The sequence below is a fragment of the Saccopteryx bilineata genome, chromosome 3 (assembly GCF_036850765.1).
Source record: "Saccopteryx bilineata isolate mSacBil1 chromosome 3, mSacBil1_pri_phased_curated, whole genome shotgun sequence".
NCBI lineage: Eukaryota > Metazoa > Chordata > Mammalia > Chiroptera > Emballonuridae > Saccopteryx > Saccopteryx bilineata.
The window spans coordinates 126,390,466-126,406,981 of record NC_089492.1 but is presented as its reverse complement, the minus strand read 5'-3'; the positions used below and the strand labels follow the sequence as shown (position 1 = coordinate 126,406,981).

General features: G+C 47.9%; 2 protein-coding genes across 8 annotated transcripts in view; one reads left to right on the top strand and one right to left on the bottom strand.

The window, feature by feature from the left end:
- Nucleotides 1–16,516, top strand: part of C3H2orf42 (chromosome 3 C2orf42 homolog) — a 170,856-nt gene that overhangs the window by 128,130 nt on the left and 26,210 nt on the right. For 2 of the 7 annotated variants that reach the window (XR_010730304.1, XR_010730303.1), the window contains exons 1-3: nt 10,612–10,825; nt 11,430–11,517; nt 14,788–14,941. The exons of 3 other annotated variants lie outside the window; for them this stretch is intronic. The gene's annotated coding sequence lies outside the window, so the exon portion shown is untranslated. 2 more of the 7 variants (XR_010730305.1, XR_010730306.1) reach the window with 2 other exon arrangements.
- PCBP1 (poly(rC) binding protein 1) lies at nt 7,866–9,507 on the bottom strand. Its single transcript, XM_066267327.1, has one exon. It carries the CDS (start codon nt 9,281–9,283, stop codon nt 8,213–8,215), a length of 1,071 nt encoding a protein of 356 aa, XP_066123424.1. The 5' UTR covers nt 9,284–9,507; the 3' UTR covers nt 7,866–8,212.

Genomic DNA, 16,516 nt, shown 5'->3' with positions numbered 1-16,516 from the left:
AAAGGAATGAAGGCCTAACCAGGTGGTGGTGCAGTGGATAGAGCATTGACCTGGGACACTGAGGATCCAGGTTGGAAACCCTGAGGTTGCCTGCTTGAGTGAGGGCTCATCTGGCTCGAGCATGGGCTCACCAGCTTGAGGGTGCAATCACCAACATGATCCTATAGTTGCTGGCTTGAAGCCCAAGGTCACTGGCTTGAGCAAGGGGGTCACTGGCTTGGCTGGAGCCCCCTAGTCAAGGCACACATGAGAAGCAATCAATGAATAACTAAGGTGCTGCAACCATGAGTTGATGCTTCTCATCTCTTTCCCTTTCTGTCTTTCTCTTGCTAAAAAAAAAAAAAAAAAAAAAGGGAATGAAGTACTGATACTACAATATGGAGGAACATTGAAAACCCTCTGCTTTGTGAAAGAAGCCAGACACAAAAGGTCACATACTATATAATTATATGAAATGTCCAGAATAAACACATCCATAGAGTCAAAAAGTAGAGTATTGGTTTTACTCCAGTAGGGACTGGAGTAAAAGGGGTGGGTGAGCAGTGAGAAGTGACTAGTAACACATGTGGGTTTCTTTTTGAGGTGATGAAAATGTCTGGCATAAGATAGTGTGATGATTGCACAGCGTTGTGATTATGCTAAATCCATTAAATTGTACATTTTAAAATGATGAATTTTATGGTGTATAAATGATTCTCAATTTAATAAAAATAGCATACAAACTAAGGTGTAGAGTATAATCTCACTTTAAAAATAGCAATATATATATACACTACTTTAAAGGAGTCATATAAAACAAATAGAGGATGTTAACAGTAGCAATATGGCTTTTCATGTATTACATATTCATGTATATTTCATAAAAAATATGTATTGCTATTTTACTTGAAAAATTGGGCCCTGGCCAGTTGGCTCAGTGGTAGAGCATCGGCCTGGCGTGTAGAAGTCCCGGGTACGATTCCGGGCCAGGGCACACAGGAGAAGCACCCATCTGCTTCTCCACCCCTCTCCCTCTCCTTCCTCTCTGTCTCTCTCTTCCCCTCCCGCAGCTGAGGCTCCATTGGAGCAAAGATGGCCCGGGCGCTGGGGATGGCTCCTTGGCCTCTGCCTCAGGCGCTAGAGTGGCTCTGGTCGAGGAAGAGCGATGCCCCGGAGGGGTAGAGCATCGCCCCCTGGTGGGCAGAGCGTTGCCCCCTGGTGGGCGTGCCGGGTGGATCCCAGTCTGGCGCATTGGGAGTCTGTCTGACTGTCTTTCCCTGTTTCTAGCTTCGGAAAAATACAAAATAAAATAAAATAAAAAAAAGAAAAATTGGGCTGCCTGACCAGGCGGTGGCACAGTGGATAGAGCATCAAACTGGGACGCGGAGGATCCAGGTTCAAAACCCTGAGGTTGCCAGCTTGAGTGCGGGTTCATCTGGTTTGAGCAAGGCTCACCAGCTTGAGCCCAAGGTCGCTGGCTTGAGCAAGGGGTCACTCAGTCTGCTGTACCCCGCCCCTCCCCGCCCCTGTCAAGGCACATATGAGAAATCAATCAATGAACAACTAAGGTGCCGCAACAAAGAATTGATGTTTCTCATCTCTCTTCCTTCCTGTCTGTCCCTATCTGTCCCTCTCTCTATCTCTGTCACAAAATAGATAAATAAATAAAGAAAAAAGAAAAATTGGGCAATAAAAGTTATTAAAGGCAAAATAAAAGTGCAGACTATCTGTCCACGTAGACTCTCCCAGGAGCTGTTTCTTTGGACTAGTGGGACAGTCCAGTCACTGGCTTAAGCAAGGGGTTACTCAGTCTGCTGAAGGCCCGTGGTCAAGGCACATATGAGAAAGCAATCAATGAACAACTAAGGTGTCACAATGAAAAACTGATGATTGATGCTTCTCATCTCTCTCTGTTCCTGCCTGTCTGTCCCTATCTATCCCTCTCTCTGACTCTCTCTCTCTGTCCCTGTAAAGAAAATAATAATAATAATAATAATATCTACTGAAAAGGGCTTTACAGATTCAGTGAGTTAATTCATTTATAATGCTTGAAACAGTGGTTCACACATAGTAAGACTTAATTTGATAATGTTAACCAGTCCTGGAGATGCTGCTTGGAGCTGCTCAGGTTCCAGACTGGGAAATGACTGGTTCTGATCTCACTAAAGTCCTATCTGGAGCCAGTGGAAGAAAGCTTTCTTAAGGGCCCACTGAGCAAACCCTGAAAATGCTTTTTGAAGTAGAGGTAAACTAACAAATGGAAGCACAGGTTTTCACTCATATGGAGGCAGGTTTAAGAAGGTGCATGTATGCCTGACCTGTGGTGGCGCAGTGGATAAAGCATTGACCTGGACTGCTGAGGTCGCCGGTTCAAAACCCTGGGCTTGCCTGGTCAAGGCACATATGGGAGTTGATGCTTCCTGATCCTCCCCCCTTTTCTCTCTCTCTCCTCTCTAAAATGAATAAATAAAAATAATTAAAAAAAAAAAGAAGGTGCATGTGTGGCCCTGGTAGAGTGCAGTTGGCTCAGTGGTAGAGCATTAGCCTGGTGTGCAGGAGTCCCGGGTTCGATTCCCGGCCAGGGCACACAGGAGAAGCACTCATCTGCTTCTCCACCCCTCCCCTTCTCCTTTCTCTGTCTCTCTCTTCCCCTCCCGCAGCCAGGGTTCCATTGGAACAAAGTTGGCCTGGGTGCTGAGGATGGCTCTGTGGCCTCTGCCTCAGGCGCTAGAATGGCTCTGGTTGCAACAGAGCAACGCCCCAGATGGGCAGAGCATCACCCCCTGGTGGGCGTGCCAGGTGGATCCCAGTCGGGCGCATGCGGGAGTCTGTCTGACTGCCTCCCCGTTTCCAACTTCAGAAAAATACAAAAAAATAAAAAATAAAAAAATAAAAGAAGGTGCATGTGTATCTCCTCACAGTGGGTGGACTGCTCAGGGAATAACTAATTTGGTGTCTTCTACCACTTGAGTGACTAATTGGTAGCATGTTCTTTCTGTCAGTGAAGTACAGCTGCCTCAACTCCCTATCAGGCGTACTCAGCCTAGTGGCTGCTGCCTGGAGTCCTGGGAGGAGAAGGGGACAGCTATAGTCACCCTCTCCCTACTTTACTGGACACAGGTCCAGAAGATGCTCAAGGGAGTGAGAGCTCTCTCCCAGAGTCCTCACTGTCAGGGCATGAAAGCAGGGGGAGGAGAGGTAAGGGGCTTGGCTCTGCTTTAGGGGACTAACTGCCTCTATGGAACTCCCTGGCATGCCTCTTTAGCCTTATGCCTCTACTGCCCTCTCTTCATGAAGTCTGAAGGTGACAACACCTTTAAAAATGTTCAGAGCAAAATTCTGTGGTGGTTCCTTTCTTTCTGTTTCCTCCTCAATCGAGCCCTCATGAGTAGTTACCCAAAATGCCAAGCTGGGGCTTGTTGCTGCTGGTTTTTACTTCCGTTTTCCTCTCCTAGAGTGTTTACAGAAGGTCTACGTGTCAGAAATCAGCCTTGTGGCAGGAGGCAGACGCAGGGATGGGTACCCACAAAGGCAGCATTATTTCCCAAAGCAGCCAGAGAATTGTGGGTATTATCTCCTCTTTTCAGATCGAGAACCAAGACCCAGAAAGGTGGAGCAGCTTGTCCAAGATCACCCAGGGAGTTGATGCCAGAGTTAGGACCAGACTCAATCTCCTGATCCTCAGCAGAATGTAATTGTCATTGCTGAATGTTGATGCACAAGAGCAGGAGCCCCAGAACCCCAGAAAAGTAACAAAGAAGAGGGCAGCCAGGGACAGAATTACAGAGAAACAATTATTTCTCAAATGCAAGAATTACCAAGCAGAATGATGTTAGGGAACTACAAGTCATTCCGTATGAGAGGCTTTGCACTGCTGAGGTTGGTGGGGACAGATCCTGAAGGGTCTGTGGCTGTGCTGAGAAGCGTGGATTTTCTTTTGCAGAGCATGGGCAGAGGTGGGACTTGATGGCCTTTGAGGGGAGTGATGTGGTTGGATTGAAATTTTAGTAAGTCCCCACAGGTGGCCAGTAGACTTGGCAGTAGAGCCTTCTCTGGTGGTGACTGCCTATTTATATGTCTGGGAGAGTACTGTCTCATTGGCAGGAGGTGACAGGCCCAGAGATGCTGGGCAGTATGTGGCTCACTGCTTGAGGTAGCCAAGAGTAGCAGGGGATGAGGTGGGTTCAACTCACAAACCTCAAACTCTTGGCAAACACTATTTACTCTCCAGGTGACAGAGAATTAGTAGGTGTTCTAGGGGTGAACCTAAGAGTGGTGATTCATTGCCTAAACTACTGCCTGAGGTGGGGCATATGGTGGTGGGGTACATATATGGTGGTGTATGTTGAGTGGGGTGAAGGGCCTGGGGATATGGGGGGATACCAGCCTTCTACACAATGGCACAACTCCAGTGGTTATAAAACAACTGGTGCTTGGCAATGTTTATAGAAATTATTATACACTCCTGACTGTGGCAGTGGCGGTGGCCTAACGGTGGTAAGAATGGGGCTATGACAAGAAACACAGCAACTGCAGAGGGGGCTCATGGATTTCCAGTCCTTGATCCAAAAGAGGGCAGGACATACTCAAGCTGCCCCCCAAAGAAAGGAGTCCTGAAATGCAAGTCCTCATAGGAGTGGAGACAAACGGAATTAGATTCTATTAGTCAAGCTGGCCTGGCACCCGATATGTACTGCTCCAAGACCCCCTTCTATCCACAGTTCTTTCTTACCTGCAACTTTTATTTTCCGCCTTCTTTTGATTCCCTATTATCTGCCTTTAGTGAGGTTCCTTTCAAAAAAAACCCCCAAGCCTGACCAGGCGGTGGCGCAGTGGATAGAGCGTCGAACTGGGATGCAGAGGACCCAAGTTCGAGACCCCGAGGTTGCCAGCTTGAGCGCGGGCTCATCTGGTTTGAGCAAAAGCCCACCAGCTTGAACCCAAGGTTGCTGGCTCCAGCAAGGGGCTACTCGGTCTGCTGAAGGCCCGCGGTCAAGGCACATATGAGAAAGCAATCAATGAACAACTAAGGTGTTGCAACGTGCAATGAAAAACTAATGATTGATGCTTCTCATCTCTCTCTGTTCCTGTCTGTCTGTCCCTGTCTATCCCTCTCTCTGACTCACTCTCTGTCTCTGTAAAAAAGAAAAAAAAAGAAGAAGAAAACAAACAAACAAAAAAAAACCCCAAAACAAAAAAAACTCCCCCCTCAAAAAAGACATTTTCCCAATTCTTCCCCCTTAAGTTGTCCTATTCTTCCCTTTGCACCAAGTGTCTGAACCACCTACACTCCTGTCTCTAGACTGCCTCACCCCCCAGGCCCTCCTCACTTGGTGTAGTTTGGCTTCTATCATGTTTCTGAAATTCTGCTCCCCAAGGATACCTATGGCATTTAAATTGTTTTCCTGTGTACCCTTGAAGTGATCTCTGAAATGACTGGGGAAAAGGGTAAAAAGAACTGTTAGAAATTAGATTAACATTTAGGTTTTTGTGTTTTCTGATACAATATTTAGAATATGCTTATATATAGTTTATAAATAAGCATGACCAGTATACATATAGTTTATAAGTAAACATGTAATAAAGGCATATGCTAAAGACTTGTTACTAAAGGGGTACACTTTAAGAAAATGTTTGGAGCCTGACCAGTGGCACTGAGGTCCCAGGTTCAAAACCCCAAGATTGCTGGCTTGAGTGCAGGCTCACCAGCTTGAGTGCAGGGATGATGGCTTGAGGCCCAAGGTTGCTGGCTTGAGCCCTAAGGTCACTGGCTTGAGCAAGGTCACTGGCACAGCTTGAGCATCCCTCCCCTTTTCCCTCAAGGTACGTATGAGAAGCAATCAATGAATGACTAGTGATGTAACTACAACTTATGCTTCTCATCTCTCTGTCTCTGAAAGTTTGGAGACCACTGTTTTTTAGGATAAACTCAAACCCTTTATTACGGCATTCAAGGCTATTTAGCCTCAATCCAACTGTTACATCTCAGCTTATCCTTTAGTACACATTACTTTCTTCCTAAGGTTTTAGTATCACTTCTGTGTCCTGGGGGCAGAAATGGGCTTTTGGCTTTTTGTAATCTAAAGTATGTTGTTTACACCTGACCTGTGGTGGCACAGTGGATAATGTGTTGGCCCGGAACACTGAGAGTGCTGGTTCAAAACTGTGGGCTTGCCCAGGTCAAGGTACAAATGAGAAGCAACTATATGAGTTGATGCTTCTCACTCCTCTCCGCCCCCCTTTTCTATTGTCTCTCTCTAAAATCAATAAATAAAATCTAAAAAAAAAAAAAAATTAAAAAGGATGTTGTTTGCTGTAAGTGCTGTTCTCTTTTATATTTGTGCTCATTTAAAAAACCCCCACAAAAACTCCATTTTATTGATTTTAGAGAGGGAGACAGAAATATCCCTTTCTGTCTGTGCCATGACTGGGGATCAAACCCGCAGCCTTTTCATACCAGGACACCACCAACCGAGCTGTGGAGCCTGGGCAATGCTTTCATTTTTTTTCCACAAGCCTAGATGAGTACTTCTACCACCACCATTTTATATTGAGGCAGAGTAATTTGCCCAAAGCCACAAGTGGCAGGACACAAATGTGAACTTTCCAGAATCTGGCTCCTTTCAGTGACTGTGTGCCTCATACCAGTGGGTGTCAAGTGCATGAAAGACCCTATCTTACTTCCAGGGACTCTCAAAACCAGGCCTGTATCTCCAGGCAAAAAGGAGCAGATTCCTGTAGAAAGTCTCAACATGTCATGGGTAATATTCTCTTCCCATCAGAATTTTTCTTTATTGTTAGTGAACTCCCATAGTCCCTGGGGTTTGAACTACACTTTGGAACTGAATGGTTTGTCTTGTACTGGTGCTCCTAGTGTGTTTTTGCCTAATGAGAGAATTTTTCTTCTCATCAGGTCCAGTCTGGACCCACTGATATGGACATGAGGCTGTTAGGCCTTTATAGCAGGATCTTCCTAATCCACTGGTGAACAGAATCAGTGGCACTCATATCTAAGAACCTCTTGAAGCGTTGAAAATGCAGCCTTCTGATTAAATTTGGGGCAGGACCCAAGAATCAGCATTTTTAACACCAAGGTCATTCTTAGGCCAATGGATCTGACTACATTCCTGCCTGTGAGGACTGCCCTGATTAAGGTTATTTCCTGGTATAATGATTTATCCAAATATTGCACACAGCTGAAGAATTAGAAGCTGAGCCTCTTTTGTTTCTGGATTCGCCACTTGGCAGGTGTAATAACATCCTCTGACAGGCTGCTTGCCACAGGTGCATGCTTGACACGTGTGCCCGCTGGTACCCTCCCCCATTCAGTCCAGCAACCCAAGACCCTCTATACCTACCGCCAACCACCCTGTAGCAGCTGCCCTCTTCCAAGCCCTCAACCCCCCTTGCCCTTTCCCTTCCCCCACCTTAATACCCCTCCCCTTTTCTTTACCCTTTATCCCCCCCCCCCCCCTCAGAACATGCCGAGTTTTCCAAGTGAGACTGCGGGTGGGGATGGGGACAGTTAGACAGGAGGACACAGGGCCATTCAGAGGTCCTATCAAGGGGGCATGCTTTTTCCATCTGAGAAAACACATTTTTTACCAGAGAAATGGACAGAGGCCTCTCTCTGGAACTTGGGTGGAGGGACGTTCTTCTCTCTGTGACGGTCTCTGCAAACATACCAAAGCAGGCCTAACCTGCTGGGGTCCTTTGTTGCGAGAGGGAGGAAATGGAATTTTACCGATAAGGTGAAAAGGGGCTTGAGCGAGTACCAAGGATGGGCCCACCCTTCTTGCAAATGCCTAATACTAAAAGGGAAGGAGGAAAAAAAGCACCAACAAAGAGTTAAGATAGTAGTTCCCAGCTTTTTCAAATATGAAGCATTTTTTAACCAATCCACTTTTTAATTTTAAATTCTTGACATTACAGAACTAAACTGAAATTTATTAACATTCCACTCTTACATTTCTTATCGACAAACAGAAATAAAATTCATGAGCCAAAAACCCAAAACAAAACTAAAAACAGGGAAAAGCTTATAAAACTAAATATGGATCCCAGCATTAACAGCTGAACAGAGAATGTGATTTTTAAATTCTTAGCGGATGATAAAGTTGTGTAGAAACTGAACACTTACAAATTATTTAAAACCTGGAATCACTGACCAGAAATTACACATTTGGATCATGGGAAAACAGCAGAAAGGGGTTACGAGTGGACCTACACTGTTCTAGCTGCACCCCATGCCCTTCTCAGAGGAAAGCCTGGCATTGATTAGATATTGGGCCAGACTAATACTGGCAGCAGAACCAGTGATAGTAACCTGCCTACCAGAGGAGCCTTCCACCGGATTGGCAATTTTGATCTGGGCCCCGGACATCTGGCGGATCTCATTAATGTTGGCGCCTTGGCGCCCAATTATGCAGCCAATTAAGTTATTCGGAATGGTGAGTTCATGGGTGGTTTGAGTAGATGCATCCAAACTTGCCCAATAGCCTTTCACCTCTGGAGAGCTGGAGTCAATTCCGGCGAATCCGGTCCCGCCGTGCATCATGGCAAAGTGAGACTGTTGTCTTGCCACCTGGTTCAGCTTCGCCAGATCGAGCGGAGAAATGGTGTGTTGTCCTTGAATCGAGTAGGCATCTAGAGGTGGTCCCTCCAGGTCATGGGTGGCATGCGGGTAGCCCGCAGCGTCGCTGCACCGATCTTGGCCGCCCGCGCAGATGACTGGAGAGCTGGCTGGCATGGGCTGGTACGGAATGGTCATGACTCTTCCTTGAGGAGACTGAGAGAGCGTCTCCAGCATGACCAGGCAGATCTGCTTGACACACTCGGTGACAGACTGCGGCACGCCAGCAATGGTGATGGCCCGCTCGGTGGAGTTGGGCAGCATATCACCCGCCACCTGAACCTGGGCCCCGGTGCTCTCGCGGATCTCTTTGATCTTACACCCGCCTTTCCCAATCAGGGAGCCGCACTGGGTGGCCGGCACCACCAGCCTCAGGGTGACCGGGGGCCTGCTGGCCGCCGTGCTGTTGGTCATGGAGCTGTTGATATCTTCTTCCAGCTTGTCGATGATCATAGCGAAGGCCTTAAAGATGGCATTGGTGGGGCCGGTCAGAGTGATGATTCTCTCCGGGCAATTCCCCTCCGAGATGTTGATCCGCGCGCCACTCTCCTCGCGGATCCTCTTAACCGACTCCCCTTTCTTCCCAATGATGCTTCCTACTTCCTTTCCGTGCATCAGCAGCCGAATAGTGAGAGTCACATTTAGTCCACTTTCAGTCACACCGGCATCCATGGCGAGCGGCGGGCGGCGTTCGGGGGAGTTGGGCTCGTTACGTGGTCAAGTCTTTGGTGGCTGGCGGGGGGAGGGGAGGTGTAGGCCCAAAACTGCCGGCGCGAGGCGAGCGAGGGCCGCGGGAGCGAGCGGGCGCGGGCGGGAGGCCGCGGCGTCGTCGCAAGGGCGGGCGGCGGCGGCGGAGGGGGCGAGCGGGGCCGGGAGCAGCGGGCGGGCGGGTGGGCGAGGGCGCGGCGGTGGCGACTCCGGCGGCAGCCTCGGCGGTCTGGGCGGGGCGGGAAGCCCGCTTTCAACCCCGCGTACCCTCTGACCCCGGAAGCGCTTGCTGCGCAGGACCCCTTAAAAAAAAAATCAGGACCCGTCTTTTTTAGGTCACAAGATTGCGCCAGCCTCTACGTGATAGTTTTACAAAAATCCTTTTAGCAACCTAACTTTAAATATAAAGCTCCGATGGGCAGAAGCTGTGAGTCCGGCAAAATTCTAAAATGAACATGCATTTTTATTAACCCCAGTGGTACCGGCATATGTGTGGAAATGTTAGTATTGTGAATGGGGCGACATATTATTTTACCAACCCACAAAAGGGATTTAGATGCAGAGGAATACGGACGGGCTCTGCGGAAACTGCAGGCGGCAGCTGGGACGCCGCGGGTTTAAAACGTGCGCGTGAGGGGACCAGGGCGCGTGCGCGAGGGTGTGGAGGGGAACGGGAGGGGCAGCCGCGGTCTTCCGGGGGGGAGGGGAGGCGAGGCTGCAGGGCGAGCGCGCGGGCGGGCACGTGGGGCCCCTTGGTCCCCGGCGTCTGGGCGCCCGGCGCCAGCCGCTACCCGGCCCAGGCCCCGGGGAGGTGGCGGGTGAGGAGAAAGACTGAAACCCACACCCTGCCGCTACCTGAGTCGCGGCTGTACTCGTAGTTTCTGGGAAGTGCTAGAAACGTGGCCATAAAAAGAATGGCGTCCATTTACATAATGCTTTGTTTGCATTTTGGAAGTTTCTTTCGGTTAAACCCCCAGAAACCCCACCTCCTGCTTTAGTGCCACTAGTCGCGGCAGTTTCTTCAGACATTTAAGACTATGGTGTGCCTCTCGGAGTACATTTGTCAGGGGGCACAGACAAGTGTTTTAGAAAGCTGAGGCTTAAGCCGCGCGGTTCACGCTGCTGCTACGGCTTTGCGGCCCTTTTCCCCGTTGGTGCAGCCGCCGCGCCCCGCGCTTTCCGGGGGCGGCCCTGATCGAGCCGCCATCTTGAAGAGCTTTTCCTGCTGTTGGCGCTGCTGAACGTTCCTATCGCTAAAGAAAGGAAGGTCTCTCGGGCGGCAGGTGTACCAATTGTGATTGCTGCCCTTCCCTTCAGCTAAGCCAGATAGGAAAGGCCGTGTCCGCAACGAGCTTCAGGCTCCCTCAGGGGAAGCAACTAACGTGGCGGTTCTTACGCCCCCCCTTCCTCACGGGAGTCGCCGCCATGTTTCTTGAACACAAAATGGCGGCACGTGGCCCGGATTTGTCGCCAACGATCAATTGGGGTCAGCGCGACAGCTCTAGAGTGCGTCCCCGTAGTCCCCCAGCCCACACGCCGTGCCTGTGGGGCCTTCCTGCGCGGGGATTCCTCTGACCACTGATAACCCCACCACAGGCTGGTTCAAACCTGCGTTGGGCGGGAGGAGGGCGAATTTTAATGCATTTCTCCCATTAATTTCAACTGGGAATGCGAACCGTAAGATGTGGGTATAACACCCAGTCTCGCTCATTTTAAATTTAATGCATGGTGGGGGCCGGTACCAGTGGGTAACTTGGGCCCCAGTAACAAAGCATTTAAGGAATCACTGCCTTAAGAAATGAGCTGGGGGATTACTGCTTTCCTAATCTCCAGCTGTGCTGAAAAGACCAAGAAACAGTCTTGATCGATCTTTAAAAAAGAATTTCCATGAAGCAACTATGATGCCTTTGATTTTTTTCATGGGCCAGCTGGACAGTAAACCTCAGTTTACCCCTGAGCAGTGTTCACTCTTAGCCTGGAAGGGACAGGCATTAACTGCGTGTTTACCAGCGCCAGACCCTGGGCTGGGCGTTTTACTGCATGCTGTAATTTTTTACAATGATCCTCTGAGGTAGGTGGTGTTATCTTTCTCTCTCTTTTTTTTTAACAGATGAATTCACTTAGGCCCAGGGAGATGAAGTGATTAAGTCAAGGTCACACAGTGTCAAGGATGGAATCCAGACCTTATTTCCTTACTGGTGAGCACATTTCCCAATTTTTCTGTAAATCAGGATTTTAGAATTTAAATGCTATTTGAAGGTCTAGGTGAGCTTGTCATTTAAATCAGTGGTCCCCATCCTTTTTTGGGCCACGGACCCAAAAAATATGTCAGAAAACATTTTCACGACCGGCCTTTAGAGTGGGACGGATAAATGTATCACATGACCAAGACAAGCATGAAGAGTGAGTCCTAGACGGATGTAACAGAGGGAATCTGGTCATTTTTAAAAAATAAAACATTGGGCCCTGGCCGGTTGGCTCAGCGGTAGAGCATTGGCCTGGCGTGCGGGGGGACCCGGGTTCGATTCCCGGCCAGGGCACACAGGAGAAGCACCCATTTGCTTCTCCACCCCTCCCCCCCCCATTCCTCTCTGTCTCTCTCTTCCCCTCCCGCCGAGGCTCCATTGGAGCAAAGATGGCCCAGGCGCTGGGGATGGCTCCTTGGCCTCTGCCCCAGGCGCTAGAGTGGCTCTGGTCGCAACAGAGCCTCGCCCCTGGTGGGCGTGCCGGGTGGATCCCGGTCGGGCGCATGCGGGAGTCTGTCTGACTGTCTCTCTCCGTTTCCAGCTTCAGAAAAATACAAAAAAAAAAAAAAATTAAAATTAAAAATAAAACATTGTTCAGACTTAAATATAAATAAAACGGAAATAATGTAAGTTATTTATTCTTTCTTTGGTTAGGGACCACTGATTTAAAGGACTCCCTCAGATAATTTTTTAGTGGGTAGTTACCCTCTACTTTACATATTTTGAGATTCCTAGTCTTTCCTGGTGTGAGCTATACCTGTAGGGCGTGTGTGTGTGTGTGTGTGTGTGCGTGCGCGTGCGCGTGCGTGCGTGCGTGTTATGAGGTGTCTGGGTGAGGAATAAGGAGAGGAAGTGATTCATCTTTGTGTAAAGACTCAAGTATCTGTCAGTCCTGCCTTGTCTGTGGCACATTTGAGTCTACCTGGCTCTGTGGAGCAAGCAATTTCTCTGTATGACTCACTTAACTTCCTTTACTTACCAATGGGCATGACTTCATCTTCCCCACCCTAACCAGGTAAAAATAAATAATTTTACACTGGCACCAAGCCTCCATTTCTCTGCAAATTGACAGAGCATGACAGTGTTAGATAAATCATAGTTTGTGGACTTTTCAGCTCAGGGTGGCAGCTTGTGGGCCAGGCAACAAGTATGTGCCTAAGCAGGGTTCTACTCGTGTGGGCGTTAGGAATGGAGAGAAGGGCTTTTTGCTTCCTCTGACTTACTTAATATCACATATTACTCTTTCTAAAGTGCTTTCACATTATTTTCCATAATTCTATAAACAACTTTAATAGGTAGGTTCATAACAGCAACAATGACAGTGATAGTACTAAAGCCTTACTTTGAGCCAGGGACTGTTCAAAGCTTTATTTTTGTGTGTTAATTCAGTGGTTCTCACATTTTTAGAAGCAAACCACTGTAAGAAGTAGATTTTACATCATAACAGACATGTATCCACCATATATTTAACAAAATGGTACTACTTAGTCTTAATATATGCAAGGTACTTGGTCTTTACATTATTCTTGCCTTTACATTAAAAAAAGGGACACATCAAAACTAAAGTGATGAAAAACTCATTATTAGGTTGTGACCGATAGGATTAATGTACACATTTCTCACAAAACTTCCTGATTTGGGGGTGACGTTTTTTCCATTTCACAGAGGTACAGAGAGGTAAAGGATTTTGTCCTAGGTCACGTAGTAGTGAGTGGTAAAGCAAGGGTTTGAATCTAGGCAGTCTGGTTCCAGACCCGATATACTTAACCCATGAAGTAGATATATTATCTGCAGAGGGCCTTATCTTGTAGGGAGACAGAGTTGATTAGGGAATTAAAAATATTAGTACATGTTAAAAATTTAGGAGACAACAAAAGACAATTCAAGAATTGTCCTGATTTAAAGCATTCTGGTCCTCTAACTCTTCCACCTGTTTGTTTTCCCTAAAGAAAATTTAACGTTGGATCTTTCTTCACAAGATTGCCTATTTTAAGCCTCTTCTGCCTGAAATAATCCTTTACTTTCTTATCTGAGTACCACCAGGACCCTACCCACTTCCTCATTGAAACCTTACCTTTCCTAGCTCTCAACCTTCCTACTTACTCCAGAGTCCTTCATTTCCTGCCTAGAGTAGCCCACATTTGGCTGTTGATTAAATTGTAATGTGTCTTGGTGTTGATAATGTGTTGTACAAGCCACAACTATCTTGGGTGACCCTGAGATCTGGCAAAAAGGGTGCTGGACTTGGGAATTGAATCCATCACTCTGGCCCCTTGTTCCAGTTCTACCACTGATTAGTGCTGAGGCTTCTATAACCCAGTTCATTTATTTGGGTCTCAGTTTTCCCATCTGTTAAAAAGAGATTAAATAATTTTTGAGGCTTCTTTTAATTCTATCCAGGGAGTGATGATATTTGATGGGAATTATGAAAATACGTATTTTATTTACTTTTTTATTTATTTTATTATTTTATTTTATTTTTGGTATTTTTCTGAGGTTGGAAATGGGGAGGCAACCAGACAGACCCCCACATGCACCCGACCGGGATCCACCCAGCATGCCCACCAGGGGGTGATGCTCTGCCCATCTGGGGCATCGCTCTGCTGCAACCAGGGCCATTCTAGAGCCTGAGGCAGAGGCCACAGAGCCATCCTCAGCGCCCGGGCAAACTTTGCTCCATTGGAGCCTTGGCTGCAGGAGGGGAAGAGAGAGACAGAGAAGAAGGAGAGAGGGAGGGGTGGAGAAGCAGATGGGCGCTTCTCCTGTGTGCCCTGGCCGGGAATCGAACCCAGGACCCCTGCAAGCCAGGCCGACGCTACACCACTGAGCCAACCGGCCAGGGCCTATATTTTTTTTACAGAGACAGAGAGTCAGAGAGAGGGATAGACAGGGACTGACAGACAGGAACGAAGAGAGATGAGAAGCATCAATCATTAGTTTTTCATTGTGCATTGCAACACCTTAGTTGTTCATTGACTGCTTTCTTATACATGCCTTGACTACGGGCCTTCAGCAGACCAAGTAACCCCTCGCTCAAGCCAGCGACCTTGGTTTCAAGCTGGTGGGCTTTTGCTCAAACCAGATGAGCCTGCGCTCAAGCTGGCGACCTCGGGGTCTTGAACCTGGGTCCTCTGCATCCTAGTCCGACGCTCTATCCACTGCGCCACCACCTGGTCAGGCGTATTTTATTTACTTACGGTAAATTCTCCACTACTTTTTCAGACCTGCACTATCTGGATAGGTGAGTGAATACCACCACTACCCATTTTACAGATGGAGCCACTGAGATAATGGAGCAGCAACTGACTTAAATAGTCACCACTCCACCCCTGGAGCCTCACACAGGACTCTTGTTCTCCCACTTGAGTGACTGCAGGTTGGTGAAGGGGATTAACAAGGCTGGGAAGGTGTGTCAGGCTTAGACTTTGGAAATTGAACCACAGATTTGTACTCTATTCAAAGGAAGGGTTTTTGCTTCCTCTTACCTCACATTGGCTTATAAAAAACCTTCCAAAGCTATTTCACATTATTTATTTAATCATCATGGGCAGTGTTGCTCGTTCTATGGAAGAGACATCTTTGGATCAGAGTAGTGAAGTGACTTGCTCAAGTGTACACAGTTTATTAGGACCTGAGCTGAACACTCTTGACTTCTAGGTGTGGATTGTTTCTTTCCTTGCTTTTGATGCTTGTATCACTGACTTTGACACATGGAACAACTTTATCCTAAAAAGCTTTCCATCCAGTCTTTATTTTTCTTTTCTAGAACATCTAATCCACTTATGTTAAATGTCTGACTCTTTTTTTTTTTTTTTTTTGTATTTTTCTAAAGCTGGAAACGGGGAGAGACAGTCAGACAGACTCCCGCATACGCCTGACCGGGATCCACCCGGCACGCCCACCAGGGGGCGACACTCTGCCCACCAGGGGGCGATGCTCTGCCCCTCCGGGGGGTCACTCTGTCGGGACCAGAGCCACTCTAGCGCCTGGGGCAGAGGCCAAGGAGCCATCCCCAGCGCCCAGGCCATCTCTGCTCCAATGGAGCCTTGGCTGCGGGAGGGGAAGAGAGAGGCAGAGAGGAAGGGGGGGTGGAGAAGCAGATGGGCGCCTCTCCTGTGTGCCCTGGCCAGGAATCGAACCCGGGACCCCTGCATGCCAGGCCGACGCTCTACCACTGAGCCAACCAGCCAGGGCCTGTCTGACTCTTTTGACTTAAGAAAATCTCTTTTTTTGTTTTTCCTTCTTTTTTTGGGGAGGGGGCAGAGGCAGACCTGGATCGCATCTGTGGAGGCCGACCGTGGTGAGGCACAGGCCGCAGCCTTCTAGAAGGGAGGAAAACCCAAGGCAGTTGTCTTCCAATCTTAGGTATTAGTGCTTTAGTGCATTTACTGAGGGACTACTCTGTGTCAGATCCTGTGTTTGATAGAAACTCTAGCAAGGTCCCACTAGAAGTAGGAGGAAATATTGCTGTGTGTGTGTGTGTTTAACAGTTTTCCCATTGTGAAAGTATTATATATTGAATTTATTTATTTATTTATTTACAGAGACAGAGAGAGAGTCAGAGAGAGGGATAGATAGGGACAGACAGACAGGAATGGAAAGAGATGAGAAGCATCATTCATCAGTTTTTCATTGGACACCTTAGTTGTTCATTGATTGCTTTCTCACATGTGTTGTTTTTCCTTCTTATTTCTAATGCTTGCACTTACAGGTTTGGGAAGTGGTGGGCATTATTTCTCAGTAAGACTCTTGGGTTCCCAGAGGGCAGGGATCATTTTTTTTCTAAGTTACCTGGCCTGGCAAGTATACTACAGCTTTTATAATTTTGCCTACCAACATGGCAGCATTTTTTTTTTTAAGTGAGAGGCAAGGAGGCAGAGACAGAGTCCCGCATGTGCTCAACCAGGATCCACCTGGCAAGCCCCCTAGCAGGCACTGCTCTGCTTGTCTG